This window comes from Lycium ferocissimum, chromosome 9, assembly GCF_029784015.1.
Source record: "Lycium ferocissimum isolate CSIRO_LF1 chromosome 9, AGI_CSIRO_Lferr_CH_V1, whole genome shotgun sequence".
Lineage (NCBI taxonomy): Eukaryota > Viridiplantae > Streptophyta > Magnoliopsida > Solanales > Solanaceae > Lycium > Lycium ferocissimum.
Genome location: NC_081350.1, coordinates 2,896,498 through 2,919,272, shown reverse-complemented (window position 1 = coordinate 2,919,272; position 22,775 = coordinate 2,896,498). Strand labels below are relative to the sequence as shown.

Sequence of the window (22,775 nt, the reverse complement as noted above, 5' to 3'; positions counted from 1 at the left end):
GGAAACACAATCCCTTAGCCTTTCTCATCCATTTCAGCTGCGGTTAATAACCTCCTACCAGAGTTATTGTTTTGGAATTTGTTAAGTTTATTATTAGAGGGTTCAAAAGGCTTTTTGAAAGAATTGTTGGTAGTCATTCTTTCTGTGGGAGTTTTGGTATTTAAGGGTGTTAGGATTTGGCAACATGAGATTGTGGTTTCTACCATAAGGTTTGATTCCCCAAGTTGTACTTCAAAAACTTCTTCTTGCAACTTAGCGATCTTGTAAGCTTGCATTAGTGTTCTTGGCCCTTGAATTCTAGCAAACTTGTTTAATTCAAGTTTCAAGCCCCCCACCCCCCCCCCCTCCCCCCCAAAAGAAACAACTAATAGCATTTTCATTAGATAGATTTACTCTAGTTAACAATCTATCAAATTTAGCTTAGTAGTTTACACTACTAGTTTGTTGGAGATTTTTGATGGCCTCCATTGGATCTTCAAATCTATCCCCAGACCTTTCATTTAGGGCTAAAACATACTCAGTCCATGTAGGATTTATTACTGAATTTCTAGCATTTAAGTAAGATCTATGCCAAGCAATTGCTTCTCCATCTAAGTGAATAGATGCTACCTTCACCCTTTGGTCAAAAGAGACCTCATCCATGGTGACAAATTGGTCTACTTTATATAACCATGTTCTTAAATCTTGCCCAGAAAATCGAGGAAAATCCGACCTAGAATATCAAGTGAAGTAGTTACCATTTCCAGCATGACCTGCTTGGGTTTCTTTAGCTTGATTCATGTGCCTTGAATCTCTCGAACAGTCCCCTCCAACTGAAGATTCAACTCTGTAAGGTTCAACATCCTTATCCTTCTGCTTCATTCCTCCAAGTGCTTGTTTAATTCCCATAAATTCTTTGTCTGTCTGAATATTCCTATCATTCATGCTAACCATTCCCTCCATAAGTTTCTGCAACTGTTCCTGAATCAGAGAAAGCTTCCTTCAACTTCCTCAGAAGATTTGTCTTATTCTTGTCTCGTGCCATGATAATGAGCCGAGAATCAACTGGTCTGATACCAATTGATGCACAAAAGTAATCTCGAATGGAATTAGTTAGTCTAGGAGCTTGTTGCTCAAGGAAGATGACTGCTTGTTCAAGGATTCAATCGAGAATTAAGCTTAGAGAAAGAATAGAATGTAGAGAGAAGAAGAGTAACTTGTATTATTATCATGAATGAATTACATGTACAATCACATTGTGTATATATCAACACAGAATCAAATTAAGGCTTAATCCTAATCGCTACGCTAGTCGTCAATTAGCAGAGACTTAACGGTGTCAACTAACTCGACTTGTAACTAACTTCTGGAATCAGCTAACTAACTTTGTGAACTGAACTAATTTGACTGCAACTGTTTTTCTTCTTGAATTCAACTCAATCTTGCATCATATCCTAGTGAAGTATATAAGTGTGTCGAACAAGTCGCGAGTAGGAGTACAATTTATGGATCGGAAGGAATGACCAGATTTCAGGAACTAAATTTACTTAATGTCGTTAAAAAATCCTTGTAGATTCCGCCTGAGAGAAGGAAAAAGAAGACGACGCGGTTTTAATAAAATTATGGGCCAATTTATTTTTTCCAGATAGGGTGAACTCTATTTTAATTTAGAGAGAATATGGTTAATAAGGGTTAATTTGGGTTATGAGTTTGGTCGGGTCGGGTCTTATTGCTATGTGGATTGAGAGAGAAAAAAAGTTCATGTGGAGTAAATCAAAATGTCATGTCATATTTTGTTGCACAAATATTAATTGGTTGACTTTTGAAGTGATATAGAAAAAGTTGGATTACCTTGTTACAAAAGAAGAAACATGAATTTAGGAGATCGTTACCTATAGTTGGATGACCTTCTGTGTTACTATCTCATATTTGCTATTTGGATTTATATTAAAGACTCATTAATAATGCTTAACTCGAGAGAAATGGAGGAAATAGGACCCCTAATAGATAATAATCATAGTGATTTCACTAACAGAGGTTTTCCAATTTACCTTCCAACTCATTAAGGTTATCAATTTATAGAAGCCGCTTTCAGAAAAGAGAAATAGGAAACATATTTTTTCTTGTCTTTATCAAAATGTCTATTTTTTTACTATTATAGAAACATGAGTTTGGAGGAGGATCGTCGTCCGTCCTCCAACTCATGTACAAAAAAAAAAAAAAAACAAAAAAAAAAGACTCCACCACCTCCAAATTTATGTAAAAAAAAAAGATGGGGCCCATATTAAAAATAAGCAATATTAAAAATAGAAAATAAAAAGTGGATCCCATATTAAAAAATCAAGCAATATAAAAAAAAATGTGGACCCCATATTAAAAAATCAAGTAATATCCATGTAATTCTTAATGACCCTTTTATACATTATTATACACTTTTATATAAGATCGGCACATTATTTACAGTAAGTGCATAATATTATATATCGTGTGTATAAACACTATTGTAAAAAAAAGTTGGCTATACAGATGTAAATTAAAAATATAACTACGTGGATGTAATATTTTATGTTGGATTGTATATTATTGAAATTATTTCTAAAATTAATTGTTGAAGGCAAAAATTAAATACCAGCCCATTTGAAGGACAATTCGTGCAATTTCTTCTATTTTTTAAGTTTTTAATTTGTAATAGACAAATTCCCTTTTTTAAAACTAAATTCAATAGTGAGCTATAATGAAGAAAATTGTATTACACCCTATCCAACATCTCAATCATGCTAACGACAAGAACACCTCACTAATTTACCAATTTCAAATATTTGCTTATCAAATTTTATTTTAAGGTCAATTTTTATGTCAATTTGATCAACTTGTAGAGCAAATGAGGAATCAATTTACTTTTATATGACTTAATAAATGTTTCATTAAAAATAAAATATCCTACAAACCTAATACCGTATAAACGGTACAACATATTTATTTTGAAAAATGGAATTTTTTCTTTCAACAATTTGTGAAAAATATAATGAATTAGGCCCATAATAGTAATATGAAAAATTGAAATAATTAGTAGTGTGCTTCAATATTTTTATTATGATAGGATCCAAATATTTTATTAGGATAAAGTTTTTAATTTGTAATAGACAAATTCCCTAATAGTTTAAAAGATAGGAGACAATTGCAAAAAAAAAAAAAAAATGAAATAAAAGAAAAATATATGGGTCAAAAAATTAATTTGATGTGTAACTATATAACATAAACTTTAGTAGAATTTAAATTAAATTTAAAAAATAATACATTTATGATGTGAGACTACACGATAATATTTTTACTAAATTGATATAAATGATAAAAGTACTTATTAACAATATATCATTGTAATTATTAAAGAAGAATAGAAGCAAATATTGTATCATGCTAATAACTTTTCTGCTATTTGTCGAGATAAATTACGCATTTGAATTATCTATTGAACTTTCTAATTTTTATTTGTGAATGGTAAATAAGAAATGATTGATCTTCAGGAGAATAATGTATAATGACTCACGGTTGTTGTATAAAATATAATTCAATCTAAGAAGCAAATATATATATTTGCAAACTTAATAAATTTATAGCATTAAGCGATAGTAAAAAGCAGATGGAATGTTAGATTTTTAATGTTTTACAACTTAAGAAATGAATGTTCTCATAATTAAAAAATAATAAGTTATGTTACTTTATTAAATTATACTACTAAAGTTTTGGTTAGGACCAGTAGAATGTAAAGATTTCAACGGAACAAAAATTTTGAGATGAAATGAAACCAAATAATTTCCTGCACATACTTCTTCGAATGAAAATGTAGTCATACTAATATTATGTTTGTCGTTAGCTCATATTAGGCCTATTGAGTCCGTGCTTCAACATCTAGTATAGATAAAAGTATTGGATTTTTCTAAGTTAGCATATAGGATTGCTAAATAACTTTAAATTAATCAATACATGCATCAACACTCCTCTTAATCATCATTACTCCCTCCGTCCCTTAGTTGGCCACTTTCTCTTTTACATGCCCTTTAAAAAATCATAAATGAAAGTGTTTTTAACTATATTATCCTTATCTCTATCCAATAAATTACACTCTAATCAATATTGGTTACTTTGAAAAACAATTAATATTAAGGATAAAATAGGAAAAAATTAATTAATTGTAACTTGATTTTGTAAATGGACAAGTATTTTGAAACAAATATTTTTAGTAATGTGGCCAACAAATATGGGACGGAGGGAGTATCATTTTTAACACCCGGAGAATACAAAAGGAGAAATCTATTTTCCCAATATATAATTACTCAAAAACTCTCAATATTTTTTGGGCTTTGGCTCTTTTTCATTTTTCACACTTTTCATTTCCCCGAGTTTTTACGTAAATATATGACACTTTGTCTTATTTAAATATCAAAGGTCCAGAATTATTTAACTAAATTTGTATACCAACTATGATTAAGAATTGATATTAGTACCAGTTAAGTCTCTTTCATCTTTTTTAAGATAGTATTAAATAGCTTCCCAAATCTGGAACCAATTGAAATAACGCCGCAAACTATTAGAGCAAGTTGGCAAACAAATGTGAATGATTAAAACTAGATTGGCAAAAATTGTGAATTGCTACTGATTAATGGGACATACAAGTATATTGCTAATTTACCAAAAAAAAAAAATGCTTGTTTTTAATCTTGTAAAAGATTTCCAATTTTCATATCCAAATGATTTACAAATTTTTATCCAACTTAAACGTTTGTTTAAAGTTTCTCCCGCTAAAATTTGAGTATACTGGTCGTTAATATTTATGGCAAAGTGATAACAACAACTTTTATTTAATTACTGTATTTGTAGAATATTTTATTGTTATGATGAGTTCCAACACTTTTTGATAGTGATTCTTGGTTATATTTGTCCTTTGACATTAATTGTAATGTTAAATTTTAGGCAATGGATACTTCATTACCAGATTTGAATAAGCTTAAATGACAAATCTATATCTTCTTAATCATTGTTGGCACACACGTTTGACGGGAAAATACTTAAAATGCACCCAAACGTTTGGCCAATTTTGCAACGACGCACCTAAACTTTACGGGTGACCTATTACCCCCCCTGTACCTATTTATAGTGTGTTTTATTGGCCATTAAAATGTCAATACTAGTTTTTTAAAGTCAAATGCACCCCACGCGCCAGAAAAGACTAAAACACCCTTACCATTATAATATCTGCCCATTTCTTATTTTCCTTCCCAATCTTTAACACTTAGACAAAAAACACTCCAAAAAAAAAAAAAAACGAACCGACTCCCTTTCAAATCTTCACATTATCTGCGTATTTTTTGCACATTGTAATCAAATCGTCGAGTTTGGAGTTTGGATTCTGGCACATTTTGCACTGGAGACACTAGAAAATCCATTCGCACATCAACTTAATGCATACAAAAATTTGGGGGAAATTAGAAACCCTAACCTACTAGATATAAGAAAAAAAATGAAAGAAGAAAAATTTACTCAAGTTTGTAACTTACCTCTTGAATCCATCCCTTAGTTTGAAGTTAGGGTTTCAATTTTTTAAGCTTCAATGGAGTTCCAATCGGGTAATGTGGTATTGAAATGGGTCTATAATGGATAAATTGAGGGTATTAAAAAAAATAGCAATTGGGAGGGCCAGGTGGCAAAAACCCCTTGTGCGTGTCCTCACGCTCATGTCCAGCTCAGCACAAAAATGACAATAAAACACCTTTGTAAATAGGTACAGGGGGTAATAGGTCACCCGTAAAGGTTAGGTGCGTCGTTGCAAATTTGGCCAAACGTTGGGGTGCATTTTAAGTATTTTCCCCACGTTTGGTTAAACAAATTTGAGTCAATTCCTCGTGTGGCCATTCAACTTAAGGAAATTATCTAGCAAAGTCATTTATTTTTTTAGTTTTTTTGTTCCTCATACAGTCATTCAAGTTTATACATTTGTCTTGCAAAATAAAAAGGGCCAAAACTCACTTTAAAAATAAAAGAAACGGGCAAAGTAGTCCCTTAAGTTTGGACTTTGAGTTAAAACATTCCTTATTTTTTAACACCGAACAATAATAGTCCTCTGCCTATTTTACACTTTCTTACTTCGTAAATTAGATTGTGTTAGTCCTATAGGAGGAACAACTATTGTTCGAAATTAGGAGAAATATTTAAAAAATTTAGCTGGGTTGGAGGGGAAAATAATTGTCACCCAAATAATATTACAAGATTGACAAAAATAATATTTGCAAACTTTAAAAAATTTAGTACACAATGATTATAGAGAATCTCCTCATTTTATGTGATGACGAATGATTTATATTACTATGATGATGTCCTTCAATAAGCATGTATGTTTTTTTCTTTACGAAAACCTTTATGATTAATCTTTACATATGATTTTTTTTCTATTAGGACCTAGTTTTTTTGTTTGAAGGAATTCATCATCTTCCTTATTAATTATGAATTTCCTAGCAATAATTTCTACCGTAGAAGAAACTAACAACTAATTTAAAGGGATAAGGCACCATTACCCCCCTGAACTATACCCGAATTTCTTTACGACACACCTTACCTTTCCCTGGGCCCTATTACCCCCTAAACTTATTTAAAACGAAATAATTACCCCCCTAAACGCTGATGTGGCAAAGAGAGTGTGTTTCACTCTCTTTGAGAGAGTGAGAAACATAAAAAAGGAGAAAACTTAATTTTTTTTTTCTTAAAAATCTGCATTTTCTTAAAAATTTGAAAATAAATCTAGTCTTCCACATTTAGTTTTAAAAAACGGGTTTTCCACATGTTAAGAAAATAATTAATTTTTTCAAAATTTTATAAAAATTCAGCTTTTTTCACATTTTGGCAAGAAAAACACTTTTCCGGATTTTATTTGAAAAATAAAAGTGTCCTAAGAAAATGAAATCAAGATTTTTAAGACATTTTAAAAAAATAATCAAGTTTTCCATATTTTTAACAAATCCATTTTTCCATATTTAAAAAAAAAATCATTTTTCAGCCTTTTTTTTTTCTTTTTCAAAAACGGGTTTTAAAAAAAAACAAATTTTCATTTTTTTTTAAAAAGGGTTTTAAAAATCCTTTTTTTAAAAGAAAATTCAGTTTTTTAATCCATGTTTTTAGTTTTTTTTTTTTTAATTTTTTAAATGGGTTTAAAAAAAAATCAAATTTTCAAATTAAAAAAAAAAGACGGGTTTTAAAACTCATTTTTTTTAATGAAAATTCAGTTTTTTATTTTTATTTTAAAAAACATTGACACGACAGCTGAAAAAAAAAAGAAGAAGAAAACAAATAAATACACATGTGGCAAGGAGAGTGTATGTCACTCTCCCATATGAGAGTGGGCATCAGCGTTTAGGGGGGTAATTATTCCGTTTTAAATAAGTTTAGGGGGGTAATAGGACCCTGGGAAAGGTAAGGTGTGTCGTAGCAAATTCGGGTATAGTTCAGGGGGGTAACGGTGCCTTATCCCTAATTTAAACTATTTTATCAAAATAAAGATTACTCATAAAATGAATAAATAGAAAACATTATTTTATTGTTGAACCCCCTAAGTTTCCAAGCAAATAGAGTACATATATGCTATTTCATATTCTTTCTTTAGCAGTGATAAAATGATTTTTTTTTTCATTTCTTAAGTTATCAGTCATAATTTTTTGTGTGTTTCGTTACTTTTAATACCACAATTAGAGTTGAACTAAAATTGTATTATTTTGTATAATTAAACTGTTGTTAGTGTTTTATGTTAAAGAATAAGGACTATTTTAATTGAAAATTCAAAACTTAAGAGACTACTTTGGCCTTTTTTCTTTTAGTTTTAAAGTGACTTTTAACCCTTGTTACTTTGTAAGACAATGTATAAACTTGAATGATCATATGAGGAACAAAAAAAAAAAGACTTTACTAAGTAATTTGCTTAAATTGAGTGACAATTAGAGGAATTGAATCCAAGACCTTTGACACTTAAATGTGCTGAGTGTCGACATCTACATAGAAACTAGGAAAAAAAGAAAAAATAAGATATAAAACCAAATACATTTTTTCCTTATTTCATTCTCACACCTAAGCTACTACTCCTGTCTCAATTTATGTGGCACTTTTTTTTGGTACATTTAAAAAAAAATGCTACTTTTCTTTAATTAGAAGCAACTTAAAATGTTCTTCATGTACCTTTAATAAAATGATTTATAGCATAAAAATGATTAACGTTTATTTTAAACCACAAATTTCAAAAGTGTTATATTGTTTCTTAAACTTTATTTCTAGTAAAATGGTGTCACCAAATTATTTGGACGTAGTATTTTGTATTTCAACCCCACACTCAGGGGCGGATCCAGGTATAAAAAAGGAGTCATGTGAACACATGGTCACCCGACTAAACTCGATATATTATGTATATAATTTGTAAAATATATCTAATATTAACTAAAGGAACACATGCTCAAATTAGACCGAATGGAGCATTGGCTAAGTGCTACCTTTAATCCCTTAAGGTTATGAAATCGTACCCTACTAAATGCACTTTTACATCTTTTTATTTTTAATTTTTTTAATATAAACTCATTCTCTTGAAATCTTGGATTCTCCTGTGCGCACACTAATATACAGTATGGTTTCTCCTTGTCACCTTTGTTAGTGTTCCATAAATTGGTTCTCTCTCCAAGCCTTGTACTCTCTAAAGTCCTGTATTTCGGAAAACAGAAAGAACAAGAAATGCTTCTGAGAAGTGTCTCTGCACCAATCTTGAAATCATGCGTTATAGATCCATCTCCAGAACCAATTATCAGAACCATAAGTGCTTCAATTTCTATCTCCTTAAATCATGACCCCATCATAAAGAAAATCTCAACGACTGTATCAGACCGCAACTTTAATGAATTGTACAAAATCAAGATTAAGCCTTTTCCAAAAGGAGGTTATTCTCAGTTTGCTTCAAACTGCTCACAGAATCAAGAAACTGTTACCAGCAGTTTGAGTTTTGGTGTTAGTACTAGTATGTCATTGGTATCTGAAATGGAAAGGTTGGATCAAGAATGTGCTGTTTTAGAAAATGGTGGTGGCGGTGGCCGGATTTGTGGTGGTGGAGATGGAAGTGATCATGGGTTTGAGAGTATTGAGGACTATTATCAGGAGATGATCAAGGTTGATCCTAATAATCTTCTTTTTCTAGGAAACTATGCCAAATTCTTGAAAGAGGTAATAGTAATTTTAATTTGGATGGATTGATGCATATGAAACTAGTACATAAGTTTGAATGATATTGTGTAACAGGTTAAAGGAGATGTTGTGAAAGCAGAAGAGTATTGTGGAAGAGCAATAGTGGCAAATGCAAATGATGGGGATATATTTTCACTATATGGGGATTTGGTATGGGATGCTCATAAGGATGCTGATAGGGCTGACTGCTACTATAATCAAGCTGTGAAGGCTTCTCCTGATGATTGGTAAACTTTTAATCCATTTTCTCAATCAAATTTTTCCTGAATAGTTTTAAGTTTGTTGTTGGCTATTATTGTAGCTCTGAGATTCCAAAAGGAGATTTCTCTTTTAGTTCCTTAATGAGTTAGTGAAATGATTTATTCCCCTTATTCAAATCTTGGATCCATTTTTGATTGATCAAAATTAAAAAGATGAAAGAAATGTTACTTCTCCAATGATTATATTTTTAATATTACATTTGAATTTAATCTTCCTATATCTTCCACATTCCAATTCCTTTTCTAATGGTACCAGGTAACTTGCCCGTCAGTACTGGTACAAGGGAACTTTGTCCGTCAAAACTTAGACAGATTGGTTTCTTGTGTACACTTGATTGCTTCTTACTTAATTTGGGTGAAAAAAGATAATAAAATTTGCACCATCTTTGCAAAGACTATTTACTTAATTTGGGTGAAAAAAGATAATAAAATTTGCACTATCTTTGCAAAGACTATATTTGTTGCCTTTGGATATATTAACCAATGCTCAAAATTAAAACTACTTGTTTTTCAGTTATGTTCTTGCTTCATATGCTCGGTTTCTTTGGGATGCTGGGACTGATGATGATGATGATGATGATGAAGAAGAAGAAGATGTTGATAAGGCTACTTATATTATGAATACTTCATCAGTCAATTTCCTTAAAGGAGTAGATAGTTTCCCCTCACCTCCCATCACTGCTTCTTGATTTGTTTCTTTGTTAGTTGTTTTCTTTTGTTGTCTCTAACATTGTCACTTTCCTGTATATATGAAAAACATAAATGATGCAATGTTGAATATATAATCCTCCTCTCTCAATGTCACACTTGATGCACAATGTATCTAAAATCTGCATGTCTTAGCTTTTAACCTTCCAGTTTGTTGGTAAAATTCAGTATACTTTTTGGTTTGAATGTGGTGAAGATTAACATGGTTGCTTATTATAAGAAAATGAAACTTTTTACTTTGATCCCTGCATAAAGAGTAGTTTATCTTTTCCTTTTCAAGCAAATAGAAGGTTATTTATTCTGTTCAAGATGAAGGGGTGCAGTAACATGGTTGGGATCCCCCAACCCTTAATCAGATCTTGGGTTCGAGAACTTGGAATTGTGCTTCCCTTAATGGACTTATGCAGCGCAAATTTGAGTTAGTCAGCCAGATAAACCTTGAATAGCGGGTGGGTGAACTGAAAAGAAAAAGAAAAAGAAAGATGATTAAACCAAAAAAAACTAGTGCGAACTCATACCTTCGATCGTAGCAAAATAAAAATTATAATAAAACGAAAAAGAAATTCTTTTTAAAAAAAAAAAAAAAACTAATTTGATGTCTTCAAATATAACATTTGCTTTCACTTACATTTTTGGTGACTTATCTTCTTACGGCTTTCTAAATTTGTTACCCTATGTAAAATCTTCTCATTTAGTATTTGATTCTCTTTAAATATCTTGATTTATTTCTTTTTTCTAGATATAAAGGTGTCGCTATGTTCTATGTAAATTCGTTGAACTTTTTACTAGTGTACCTTTTCCGTAGAACTTGCTTGGAATCAGGAGTTATTGGCGGAGAATTATGAAAATGTTACAACTAAATATCAAAGATACGTTTTGAATAATGTATAAAATGACCATAAACATCTTCCAACAAAATAAAAAATAAAAACACATTTTCCAACTAAAACAAAAGAGGTTATGATAATTTTCCGTTTCACTATTTCATCACTTGTCAAAAATATATAGCAAAGACCTATTTGATGACTATCATCTCTCTTTTTCACAGTAATTACTACTACTACTATTCTTGTCTTGCATGCTTGGCTATGCCTTCTGAGTTGATCACTGTTTCAGATTCCAGACTTGGCCTTGTCTTGTTCAACATTGCCTCCCATGTGAATTGTTCTTATTCTTTTCTTTCTATTTCATCTCTTCTTTTCCTTAAAACACCGTGCTTGGTTAGCTTATAGGTACCTCGATTATTTTATCAGGTACCTACTACCGTGTTAATATAGGTACCAAATTACTACGACCACCAAGTCTTAGGTAGATTGGAAGAAATCACACTATGTTTTTTGCTTCTATTAGAATTTGTGAACCCTGTCTACCATGATTTTTACCTACTGCATCGACATGTCACTCCCTTTTGAAAATAAATATTCAATTTTATTAATGCCATCAAATCAATCAGAATACTTGAGTAGGTTACTTCTGCTCCACTGGGTGGATTGCAGTACAACTTCAATTCAGACTTTGATCCTTCCAGCCGGCTTGGTAATATATATCCAAAAGAAAATACCACTTGCAAAATTTTATTAAGGTCCCATTGTTATATAAACCAATCCAACTAAGAGATGTGATAAATAAATCAACATTATTAGTTTAAAAGGGACCGTTCACCTAGTGGCTTGATCATTTGTTCAACATCTGATTGGAGAACCACAATTGTGGTTCCCATTTGAAAAGGTTGACACTAATGAGGTGATAAGGCAACTTGATTACAAAAGTACTTAAAAACAATTCAAGAAAAGGACTTCTTCGGTTGAGATATTATTACTTCGCAGCCCACAGCTATTGAAATTTGCCGACCAACATTGAATCAAGACATCCACAGATTTGAAAATGGTTAAAACCAAGGTTAGTAGATTTTTTTTTTGGGGGTGGTGGGGGCGGGGGTTAGGAATAATGATGGCCCTTGCTAACACAAAATTGACTTTTGTGCTTCTTATTCCTCTGATTGGTCGCATCAGTGACCCAAAGTTTAAAAAAAAAAAAAAAAAAAACACACACACACACACAACAACAAACAAAGCCTCAATTACAACCAAGTCCACGTCAACTATATGCATCATCAATGCCCATGCCGCTCCATTTAAACATACTAACATGGCATCCACTTGAATTTGCTTTTTAGGGGTGAGCGGAACAGGAATATAACTCCTAATTCCACAGAACTTTAGAAATGAGTAGACTAGTGTGACAATTGATTAACATCAGAATGATATTATGAGACATAATCTTGCCACTACAAGTTTTAAGAGTTGCACCTAATAGAATATGGTTTCCAAGCAAATGTATCACTTAATTGAACTGAAAAATCAAAGTGTATGGCGAAGAGAACCTCGTAGAGAGTAAATGGATATTTATAAATACATATCGATTAACAAACAAAACTATGATGTTCAACAGAACAGTTCAAACAGCCAGTACAAGCCCAATGAGTGCCAAAGTTTCTACTAATTCAAGACTTGAGCTGCTTCAAGACAATTCTCCAAAACTTTTGATTACCCAACTTCAGGTGACAGAATCTAAGTCATAATTAGCCCGAAGAAAGGTGCAAATGACAACCTTATAATGCGCGGAAGCTGCCTGAACTTTAAATGAACAAACCAGCAATCTTGAAAGAAAAAGAACACTAGACAACCAACCTTGTTGCCAGGGACAAAACATCATTTGCTTGGTAAAATATCTTCATACCTTCATTTGTCAAAAGAACCAAGTCGTATTGGTACCTTTTCACTATTTTAGGCAAAGGGGAACTGAAAGGTGCTTCATGAATATGTGTTACAGTTTCAGTGCTTGCTTTCCCTACTCCACGGCAATGGGTTGCTGCACCACATTTGTCTCAGATTGAGCTTCAACAACAGTCTTAGTCTGGCTTGTTTCAGTTTCATTTGTTTGCTCAAGAATGTTGTTTGGTTGAGAAGCAACTTCACTCATGTCGTTAGCTGCAGCATCATTTGTTTCCTTGGATATGCTAGTTTTGACGGAGGAGGGCCTTTTTGTATGACTTGATAAACTGATTTTTTGAGATGGCAGCTTTGGAAGAGACTTCCGTGTGGGCTTCTTGACATTGTCAGGAGAATGTCCTTTAGCAGGATTTTGAGATGCACTTTCATCCAAGCTCAACCTACTTGTGTGCATGACAGTATCGTTCACCTCTTTGGTTGGGGAGCTCTTTCTCCGGCCAAGCTTGGGGGATTTAGCTCTTGTTGTTGGTATCTACAACATAAAATAGTGATAGAAGGCATAAACGAAAAATCCAATGCCTTGTCTACGTCAAAAGTAAAAAAGACAGAAGCATAAGTAACTTAGAAGTGAATTCAGCTCTACATGAATAAACCAGCTAGATGAGCACCTAGTGTTAATTTTACATGCAGTAAAGAGAAGCCAGACCCTAGGTGCAGTATCCAACAATGACCAGCACATTCAGGTTCAGCTAAATACAAACTGAAAAGGACTGGAAATATCAAGGTATTGTCAACAAGCATGTTTGACAGCAAGAGCAACTGGAATCAGGAATTTGCTGCATTAAATAAATCTAACGTAACCAATTTACACGTGCCACATCTTCATATATGAGCGGATAAACAACCTTTTTATGATGATGATGATGATATTTCTATTTAGTGTTGCTAAGCTGTCTTTAAACTATCAAGTCTTGTAGTTTGAAGGAAAAGAAAAGGCAGAAGTAACTTCCTATCTAATCTAGACTTCGGGTAAAGCTAAGCATCAGGTGCGGGTATGTTTAAGTCTTAGCAAGTGTTTAGGGTATCTACGGATCTACACAAAGTACCCACATCCATGTCATACCCATTAGCCATGGGTACATCAGCAAATGAATAGTTCATGCAACAAACGTAACTTTAATGCTCTTGCATAATATATCTCATTGTTTGGGTATCTCTGAGCAAAATCACTGACTCTGAACCTTTTAATATTTCCTAAAACTGCAGGGCTTTGTTAGATATTCAAGCTTCCAGTTAAGTAATCAATACGCAATCCTTGATCTACAGATGGATAGCTATTACACGAGAACTTACAAAGAATATTTACAGCCTATAGTAACTGGGATTACACCTTGTAAAATTCTCACACATGATAAATTGAATCCTATATAGATTGGACTTATAGGGGAAGACACAGAAACCTCAACAACCATCATCAAAGTTGAATGGTCCCAAGGACCTATGATTACAAAATTGAGGATGCTTTAGATTAGCAACTTTAAACAAGCTAGTCATTGATGAGAAGAATGCCTGTTTGATAATTTGTAATACCCCTACTCCGGGCATGCTTTAATGTTATCGGGATAACGTGTTGAGTTTCGAAGATGAGAGTTTAAGTAACGTGAGAAAAACAATTTCTTTAAATTGTCTGACAAGTAACTTTTCTACAATATCAAGACACAATACATGTGCTCTTTTGAAATTTGAATTGACAATATGAATTCTATATATATAAAATATAATCATGAACATTTTACTTTCTCAAAACAATAGTGAAAGAATATAAGGCACAAGTTCTAGATTATTAACAACTTAAAAGATGAAGGGGTCATATTAGCTAGAGAGATAATGCTGTATGATATGTAAAAAATCATTTCCTGCACTAACCGCCAAGTAATTGTAAAAAAGGACAAAATCATTAATTCTACTCAACATGTGTTCACATGACAATGTCGATTAGGCGGAGACATACATGAGTCACTTTTATATATTATAAATAAATGGCTGAACACATCGGGAGACATCTAAAGTTGGCACCATCTTTCACTTAGACACCTCAACTAAGCCTTGTACCTTTCAAACAGCTGTACTAGGGCCTGACTGTGGCATTTTGACACTTTTCGCTGACTTGGCATAGTGAGGGTGATACACGCATTAGTGGAGCGTGAGAGGCTTTATTTAGCCAATTTTTATTTTATTTTTTCTCTTCTTCTTCCCCCTTTTCCCAGCCATTTCCCCAAGCTTAAACTCCTTCAATGGAGGTTCTAAAACATGTGTTTTATCTTCTTTCCTCACCTCCATTTCTGCCACCATTCTTACTTTTTAATACGATTTTTATCATAAACAAACCAAACAAATTTAGAGGTCACTTCTAAATCAATGACTAGAACAAATGCACCTTACTCTTTTTTCTGGAATATACATCAGTATACAGAAAGAAGAAAATCAAGAATTTCTATACCCACCAACAAACCTTATTCCCAGGTCACGCTCTTCCTATCGAGAAAAAACACCCCAAAAAACAAGATCTGCAAAATCTGAATAGGCACTTCATAAATTGATGGCCCGAATAATTTCAAGAGCTTCTCGATAGAATGATTTTCTTGACCTATTTGAAACTTAATTTTTAAGGAAATTTGGCTAAGGATATCTAATTAGAGCTAACAGACAAAGAAAAGTTAAGACTTTATAATTATCAATTTGTTGAAGGAAGACACTTTTCTTTGGCTTCAATCGAATGGGCTGGGGGAAAACTCAGGGGGCAGGAGAAGGAAGACGAGGGAAGACCTGTGTGTGTGTGTGTGTGTGTGGGGGGGGGGGGGGGGGGGGTTTAGGCATCTGAAATTTGTGTTTTTTTGTAACATAAAATTTATTTTTTTGTTTTATAAAAAGATGCCACACGTTTTAATTTAATTTGTCCTTTTGCCACATCATCGGCGCTCTTTATATGTTTGGTTGATTGTGCAAAAAAGTGTCTAATTGGTACAAAATTCGGGTAGTATAAGTGGTCAATAGGAACATCCCTACGTTTATCTAAATGAAAAATCATGCCAACTTTGGTGTCCCCGTATGTGTTCAGCCTAAATAAATTATTGGAAAGTGGATAAAGTTAGTATCAGAGCCTAGGTTTTAGAGTCCTGTGAGTCAAGGAGCAGTGTCCTAGTAGTGTCTTTTTATGGATATGTTGTTAACCATATTTATAAACAGGAGGCTATAGAGGCCTTTTAAGAAAGTTCCCCTTTTGATTAAGTTCCCCTTCATTCTTTCATTTCTCTCCCGTGCGATAGAGTTTGAATTAAGGTCTAATCCTTGAACATTTTCATCGCAGATGGTGAGAAGGAGGTCGTCCCCTAGAGGACTAGAGGAGGTACCACCAGTGCAGGCTACATCTAGGGCACGTGGTAAGTCGAGAGCTCAAACCGGTGCTCAAACTACTCAGCCTAGGACGATGTCCCTGTGCAAACCACAAGCCCTGGTCCTACCATTACTGTTCCACGCGGGTGTGGTAATGAAACTATTTTGACCGGTTTGGAGTCTTATCCTCCTCAACACGTTGAGGTGCCAGGGCCACCAGCAGCTACTACTGGTGCTCGGAATCCTGCTGCTATTCATGTAAACAAGCAGCCTATCCCAGCTACGGAGGTTGCGATACCTATTTCTATTATGGCTCCCTAACCAGGAATATCGTTAGGTAGAGCGAGACCTACCACTGCTAGTGATGATACTGTGATGAAGATGGAATTTTTAACGGAACTATCTCCTCCGGAATTTGATAACACTCCGGTTACTGTGACGACTCAAAAGTTCATCGAGAGGTGTAAGAAGATCCTTCTTACTATGGGTATTACAGACACGCATGGGGTAGCCTTCACTACCTTTCTGTTATCTGGCATAGCTGAGTCTTGGAGGGTATCCTATCAGAGGTGCAGGCTAGTTGGATCTCCACCGCTCACTTGGAGCGAGTTTTTGGCCTTATTATGGAGTCGATGTGAGGAGAGGCAGCGCCAGTTTGAGCAGGAAGCCATGACTGTGGCTGACTATGATGCTAGATTCACTTATTTGGCTTGTTATGCGCCTCATTTGGTCCCAACTGAAAGAGACAGGGTGACTAAGTTTGTCGATGGGTTGTGATACCGTATCCGAGTCAAGCTTTGGGTTAGAATCGTCGTGGTTCATATATGGATATTGTTGATACAACCACTCTAGTTGAGGCTATGCAGGCTCGTAAGGATTCTGGGCGGGAAAGGAAGAGGGCTTGTCTTTTGGCACCTAAGCGATACTCCATCTACAATTAGGAAGGGTCAGGGTTTTGGGGGCGGGGGGGGACGGGAGGGTAGTATCCCTTCTCAGGGCATGTTTAAATATATTTTTTTAAAGGTAGACCGACCCTTATGAAGCATGCCCGGAGAAGGGATACTACAACCCACCCCTCCCCCCCTGCGGGAACTTAGTGCATCGAGCTGCCCTAAAGGTAGAGGTTAACTGGTTGAGTTTCGGAGATGAGAGTTTAAGTAACGTGAAAAAAACAATTGTCTCACAGGTAACAATTCTAGGATATCAAGAAACAATACATGTGCTCCTTTGAAATTTGAATGACTATATAATATAAAATAAAATCATGAACATTTTACATTCTCAAAACATTAGTGAAAGGATACAAGGCACAACGATTATTTTTATAGATTATTCACAAGTTATAAAGATGGAGTCATATTAGCTAGGGAGATAATGTTATATGATATGTAAACTATCATTTCCTACACTAACCACCAAGTAATTGTAAAGTTTGATTGGGTATTCGGTTCAATTTTTGGTCTACGTCATATATATATTCACATAAGTACTAGAATACATTGCTATTATACAAGATAACTTATGAATAATATTTTAAGTGTTTACAACGAACAAATTATTTACCACAGATACTTTTTGCTTTCTATTTATTACCAAAGCTCAAGAAGCATAAATAGATAATAGATTCGAACCAAATTTCTAACAAACGATAATTACTTTTTCTCTACTCAGACTATATATATATATATATAAAAGCTCAAGAAGCATAAATAGATAATAGATTCGAACCAAATTTCTAACAAACGATAATTACTTTTCTCTACTCAGACTATATATATATATATACACACCAATTTATAATTATGTAACAGACATATTTCGTTTAACTTAATTAAGTAATGGATTTAAATCACCTTGTTAATCGAAAAATAAGTTATTTTTCAACAATCTTAAATGGCCTATATATTACTCTTGTATACTTATTAACTGTATCCAGCTCCCCTATCTGCACCCGGATCGATGCCCCCCAATCCCAAAATAAACCTGATGGCAAATCCGACCTCTAGATCCACACCCGTATCAGAGCAACATAGAACAGAACTGAATCATACATCAGCCACGAATTTCTTTCTGGATTACTAGTATTAAAAATTAAATAAATGCTTTGAGACATTAATTTAATGGTCTAACAAACTATTTAAAAGAGCACCATTTTCATTTAGTGATTTGCAAGTTGATATCTAAAGAGTTATTGTACTAGTTGATGTTCATTGCCAATATAACTGGAGTCTATTAGTTAAGTCCCTTTCCCTCCCCACATTGCTGATTTTTCTGAAGTAACATTTTCAGATAATAGACTTGTTGACATGCCATCTGGTCATTTTCTGCAGTAATGTTTGTTCGATAACGGTATTCTGCACTTATAATTGAAAAAGGTAAATGTTTAGAAATTATGCACGTTTGATAACAAATTAGGAAGTCTGCTCAGTACATTAGAAGCAACTAAAATGGTCCAAAAGTTCAAGTTAGAGACAAACTTCAAAAACAATCTATAAACAGTGAGCAATGAAGTAGTTGATAAAACAACTAAATTAGAAGTTTCAGCTTTCAGTTTAGAGTTTTACCAAACAGCCTCTTACTATTTCGATTTGTTCCCTTTTGTTATCATTTAAACTTGGAAGAATAGTTATATCAAGCACGGCTTCACTTGATTTCACATAACAATCTAGATGTCCAACTTCCAAGACTAAGGAAAAAAATAGGTACGAAACACCAACGCTATTTTTTTAAATCATACACCAACACTCATTTTCAAAATTATTATTCTGAAAGGTATGAATCACCAGAACTATGCCCTTTATCAAAAGAGCATCCAACTAACGCTAGCCAAAGCAACAATAAAACATATCAGACTTGAATATTGCTTCACATTGCGTGACTCCTAACTCTACTATTTAAGTAAAATTATATAACATGACTCATCTATTTTCTGTACAAACCCGAGGTCACACATAACAAGTTAGTTAAAATTTTATCAGACTAATCATGAAATCCAGATACATTAAGTGTACAGAGCCCTAACAACAGTACTATATTATAGAAACGTAAAGTATAAGCAACTATTTAGCAAATAATCTATTCGGAAAGAAAAGGAATGCAAAGAAATGAAAAGCCTAAAATGTAATTCTTTTTTCTATAAAAGGTATTTTTGTGATCTAACATTAATTATTGCTGAGTTTCATGACGTATAAAAGAGAGACAACATTACCTTCTTCAACTCCACCTTGGGAGGAGGAGGTTCCTGATAAAAGGTGGGCATTGGAGTTGCTTTAAACTTTAAGCTCTTTCTTAACATTTTGATCTCAGCTTCCTGACTTTCCTGATTCACAAATATAAAGAGGAAAGATGAATGTCTTAAAAGGCAATGCTAGAACCGTTACAAACTTTCTACATCGTGAAAAACATAGAAGCACAACAGTCACCATGCCTTAGACTTGGCTTGCAAATTATTCTTCTCGACTTCCTTTGCATGGATTTTTTCCTCAAGCTTAGAGTAAAACTGTTCAAATGTAACAGAAACAAATTCTCTCAAGTTCCCAGGATAAGATGACAGTGGAAAGCAATCGGATATATCAATTTTATCAGCTGATGCAAGGAGAAAACTAACCTCTCTTCTTTTCTCAGCCCTTTCATCGCACTTGAAACTCATATTGTAGGTTGGAAGAGCACCTACCTTGCGAGGCTTGGCATCTGCAGCAGGACTCCTGTAAGATGATTAAGGATAAACAGGAAATTTCATCCTTTCAAGCAAATGCGTCCCAGAAAAACCAAAAATTCTCTAGAACAAAGGCAAGCAGAAAGCAGAGGAAAAAGTAAAGAAAGATCAGCATATATAGGATACGAAGGTGTTTCTTCGTCTCCATCAGCTTTATTTGGTGCAGCTTTCTTCAAAGGTTTCGGGTTTGTTTTCTCCCTATAGATGGAAATTATAGTTCACAAGCAATCAAGGAGATAAGATATCTTACATTACATAAAGGGTACAAAAGAAGACTTAAAGAAACTTAGAAACAAAGAGCAAAGAAGAATTAGAATCTCTCAGACACTTTCTTGGTTTAACCGGGACATACTTAAGGCCGTCAGCATTTGGAGAAGGTGATGTTGCATCAGGTTGGCCAGATTTCTGCTAGATGAAAGACATAATAATAGTAATGAGCAACAACACAAAAGCACATAAAACTGACAAACTAAAGAGACTATTGTGCTCTGAGCTGTTTTTGTCTACAAAAAGCATGATAATATGGACCTTTACCTTAGCATGACTAACATTTACACGAGCAACGGCAGGTTTTATATTGTTATCAGCAGCTTTCCTGTCGTTAAATGATTTACTCTTTGCATCAAGGGAAGAAGTCTGTTTAGTGCGTTGCTGCGAGGCTAGGGAACCATTTGAAACAACAGAACCAGCTGATGCATCTTTGACATCTTTGGTTTTCGTCACCCCAAGGGATGCAGCATTTTTGGATTTTCCTGGAGCTTTGGGCTGCTTGGAGTTCTTCGACTCTCCAGATTCCTTGGCTTCATGTCCCTAGAAAAGAGCAATTTCATTATCATGGCGTCGAAAAGACCCAATTAAGTTAATAAACCAGCAATGAACTCCCTAACCTCAGAAATGGCACAGGGATATCTTTCTATAGTTGTGGTTGATTCGTGCATGACCTCTTGCGCAGTGGAACCAACCGTTTCACTATCATTCACCAACACAGCACTCTGAATACTTGTTTCCAATCCTTCAACACTAAAACTTCCATTGGGAACACCATCTAGTTTGCCACCAACTACTTCTGGAAGTTGGTGAATTCCATTTTCAAAGCCCGACCCATTTTCGGGAACAGCTATGTTATTGTCAATTTCCATCACGCTCTACAAAGTTGCAAACTTGCAATCCACAATTCTAGAAGCCAAAACCACAAGCACAAGATGTCTCATGATATTATAGAAAAAGGAGATTGTAAAGTATAATTAAGCACCAACAGCAATAAAAAACACAAAGGCTCTTTTCTTCATGGTAGTAGGTAACAGTCAGATATATAAATTACGACACGCACTACATGAGAAAACAACCATCAAACAGAATACAAATTAATACACGAAGGACCAGAAAAATCACAGCTAAAAGATAACAAGAACCTCAACTTTCGAAGTTAAGATTTCAAATATAAAAACATTTCCTTCAACTAGCTAAAGCATAAATTTCTACTATTACACGACCACGTTGGTTAGACCAACAGTACACATAAAACTCAGACTTTTCATCACATACCATCTCAATTCTCAAGTCCAAACCACTTCAATACTAAGCAAAGCATCACACAGCACAAGTAAACAGAGAAAGCACAATGTCAAGCCAAGTCCTAAACCAATCAACACAAAGAAAGAATTCAAAAACCAAATCAAGTCACAGTACCACAAGACGACAAAATCAGTAAACTAGAATATGCTCTACTAGATCTCCCACCCACCAACCAAAAAAACCCAATCTTTTTACATTCCAAAGTTTCAAACTTGTTGAAATCCAATACCCAATCTTTTTACATTCCAAGTTTCAAAGTATTTGAAATCCAAAACCCAAGAAAACACCATTTTTAGCTTCAAAACACTAATGCCCAAAAGATATAACTAATGTAGCACATACATAAACACCTAATAGTTAAATAAGTAATACAAACCTTGGAAACAAATGCAGATGCTTCTGAATAACCTAAAATGATTACAAGTCCATTGAATCCACAAGGGATCTGACAGAATCTTCAAGAAAACCTTCCACAAACACAAACAAAGATCTTGAAACCTGAAAGCTGTGATTTACAGAAAATGCACTTCTTGAAATTGATTATTTTCCTTTTTCTTTTTTTGGTGAAATTGGAAGTGAAAAGGTCTGAACTGTGATCAAAAATTGGAGTGGAGAGGTTTTTGCAGCTTTGTGAGAGTTTTGGGGGTGATTTTACAATTACTTAAAAGTTGTTGTGCCAGCGATATTCAAATCTATTCCAGGTCACTGTATATCTGGACAGGAAGATACTGTTTAGAGAGAGAAATATACGGTTGGTGTACCCTGCCACGTGGACATTATTTGTGATTCTTACTGACATGACAATATCAACGGCTAGACGGTCTAGATAAAATTAACCCTTTTTTCTCTAGATTTTTCATGCTTTTTTGGGGGTGCATTTGATTTTATTAGTCTTTGATTACGGGTATTGATGGCATGGGAGTACAGACTAATTAACTTTTTCTTCTCTAGGATTTTCATCCTATTTTGCAGGAAAGTTTTTCCTTCTTTTTCTCGTGCATTTGATTTTATTTAGTCTTTGAGTACGGATATTGATAGGAATATAACCTAATTAACCTTTTCTTCTCGAGATTTTTCCTTCTATTTTGCAAGAATGATTTTCGTTATTTTTCTTCTATATTTGATTTGACTGATCTTTGTGTACGAGTA

The 22,775-nt window shown here is 33.9% G+C and overlaps 2 protein-coding genes across 5 annotated transcripts; one reads left to right on the top strand and one right to left on the bottom strand.

The window, feature by feature from the left end:
• The first annotated feature begins 8,603 nt into the window (after window positions 1-8,603).
• LOC132029519 (uncharacterized) lies at window positions 8,604-10,302 on the top strand. 2 transcript variants are annotated; one of them, XM_059418766.1, is made up of 3 exons: window positions 8,604-9,222; window positions 9,298-9,470; window positions 10,018-10,302. In XM_059418766.1, exons 1-3 carry the CDS (start codon window positions 8,740-8,742, stop codon window positions 10,190-10,192), a joined length of 831 nt encoding a protein of 276 aa, XP_059274749.1. In that variant the 5' UTR covers window positions 8,604-8,739; the 3' UTR covers window positions 10,193-10,302. The 2 variants fall into 2 exon arrangements, with proteins under 2 accessions (XP_059274749.1, XP_059274750.1); XM_059418767.1 differs by having other exon boundaries at window positions 9,760-10,107.
• A 2,229-nt stretch (window positions 10,303-12,531) lies between these two features.
• LOC132029518 (protein WVD2-like 5) lies at window positions 12,532-22,216 on the bottom strand. Of its 3 annotated transcripts, XM_059418764.1 has the most exons (10): window positions 22,003-22,216; window positions 21,597-21,687; window positions 20,939-21,227; window positions 20,586-20,861; window positions 20,404-20,459; window positions 20,178-20,249; window positions 19,944-20,040; window positions 19,759-19,835; window positions 19,545-19,650; window positions 12,532-13,475 (listed from the first exon to the last, which is right to left on the bottom strand). In XM_059418764.1, exons 3-10 carry the CDS (start codon window positions 21,188-21,190, stop codon window positions 13,062-13,064), a joined length of 1,350 nt encoding a protein of 449 aa, XP_059274747.1. In that variant the 5' UTR covers window positions 21,191-21,227; window positions 21,597-21,687; window positions 22,003-22,216; the 3' UTR covers window positions 12,532-13,061. The 3 variants fall into 3 exon arrangements, with proteins under 3 accessions (XP_059274747.1, XP_059274746.1, XP_059274748.1); XM_059418763.1 differs by lacking the exon at window positions 21,597-21,687; XM_059418765.1 differs by lacking the exon at window positions 21,597-21,687 and having other exon boundaries at window positions 20,404-20,456.
• Window positions 22,217-22,775: the final 559 nt, after the last annotated feature.

Bases quoted from the DNA above. Each gene is read 5' to 3' on its own strand.
- LOC132029518 (XM_059418764.1), bottom strand. From the start codon at position 21,190: ATGGAAATTGACAATAACATAGCTGTTCCCGAAAATGGGTCGGGCTTT. The intron at 20,041-20,177 runs GTATCCTATATA...ATCATCTTACAG, and splicing joins GGAGACGAAGAAACACCTTC to GAGTCCTGCTGCAGATGCCA. The intron at 19,651-19,758 runs GTGACTGTTGTG...GAATCAGGAAAG, and splicing joins CAAGCCAAGTCTAAGGCATG to TCAGGAAGCTGAGATCAAAA.
- LOC132029519 (XM_059418766.1), top strand. From the start codon at position 8,740: ATGCTTCTGAGAAGTGTCTCTGCACCAATCTTGAAATCATGCGTTATA. The intron at 9,223-9,297 runs GTAATAGTAATT...ATTGTGTAACAG, and splicing joins ATGCCAAATTCTTGAAAGAG to GTTAAAGGAGATGTTGTGAA. The intron at 9,471-10,017 runs GTAAACTTTTAA...CTTGTTTTTCAG, and splicing joins AAGGCTTCTCCTGATGATTG to TTATGTTCTTGCTTCATATG.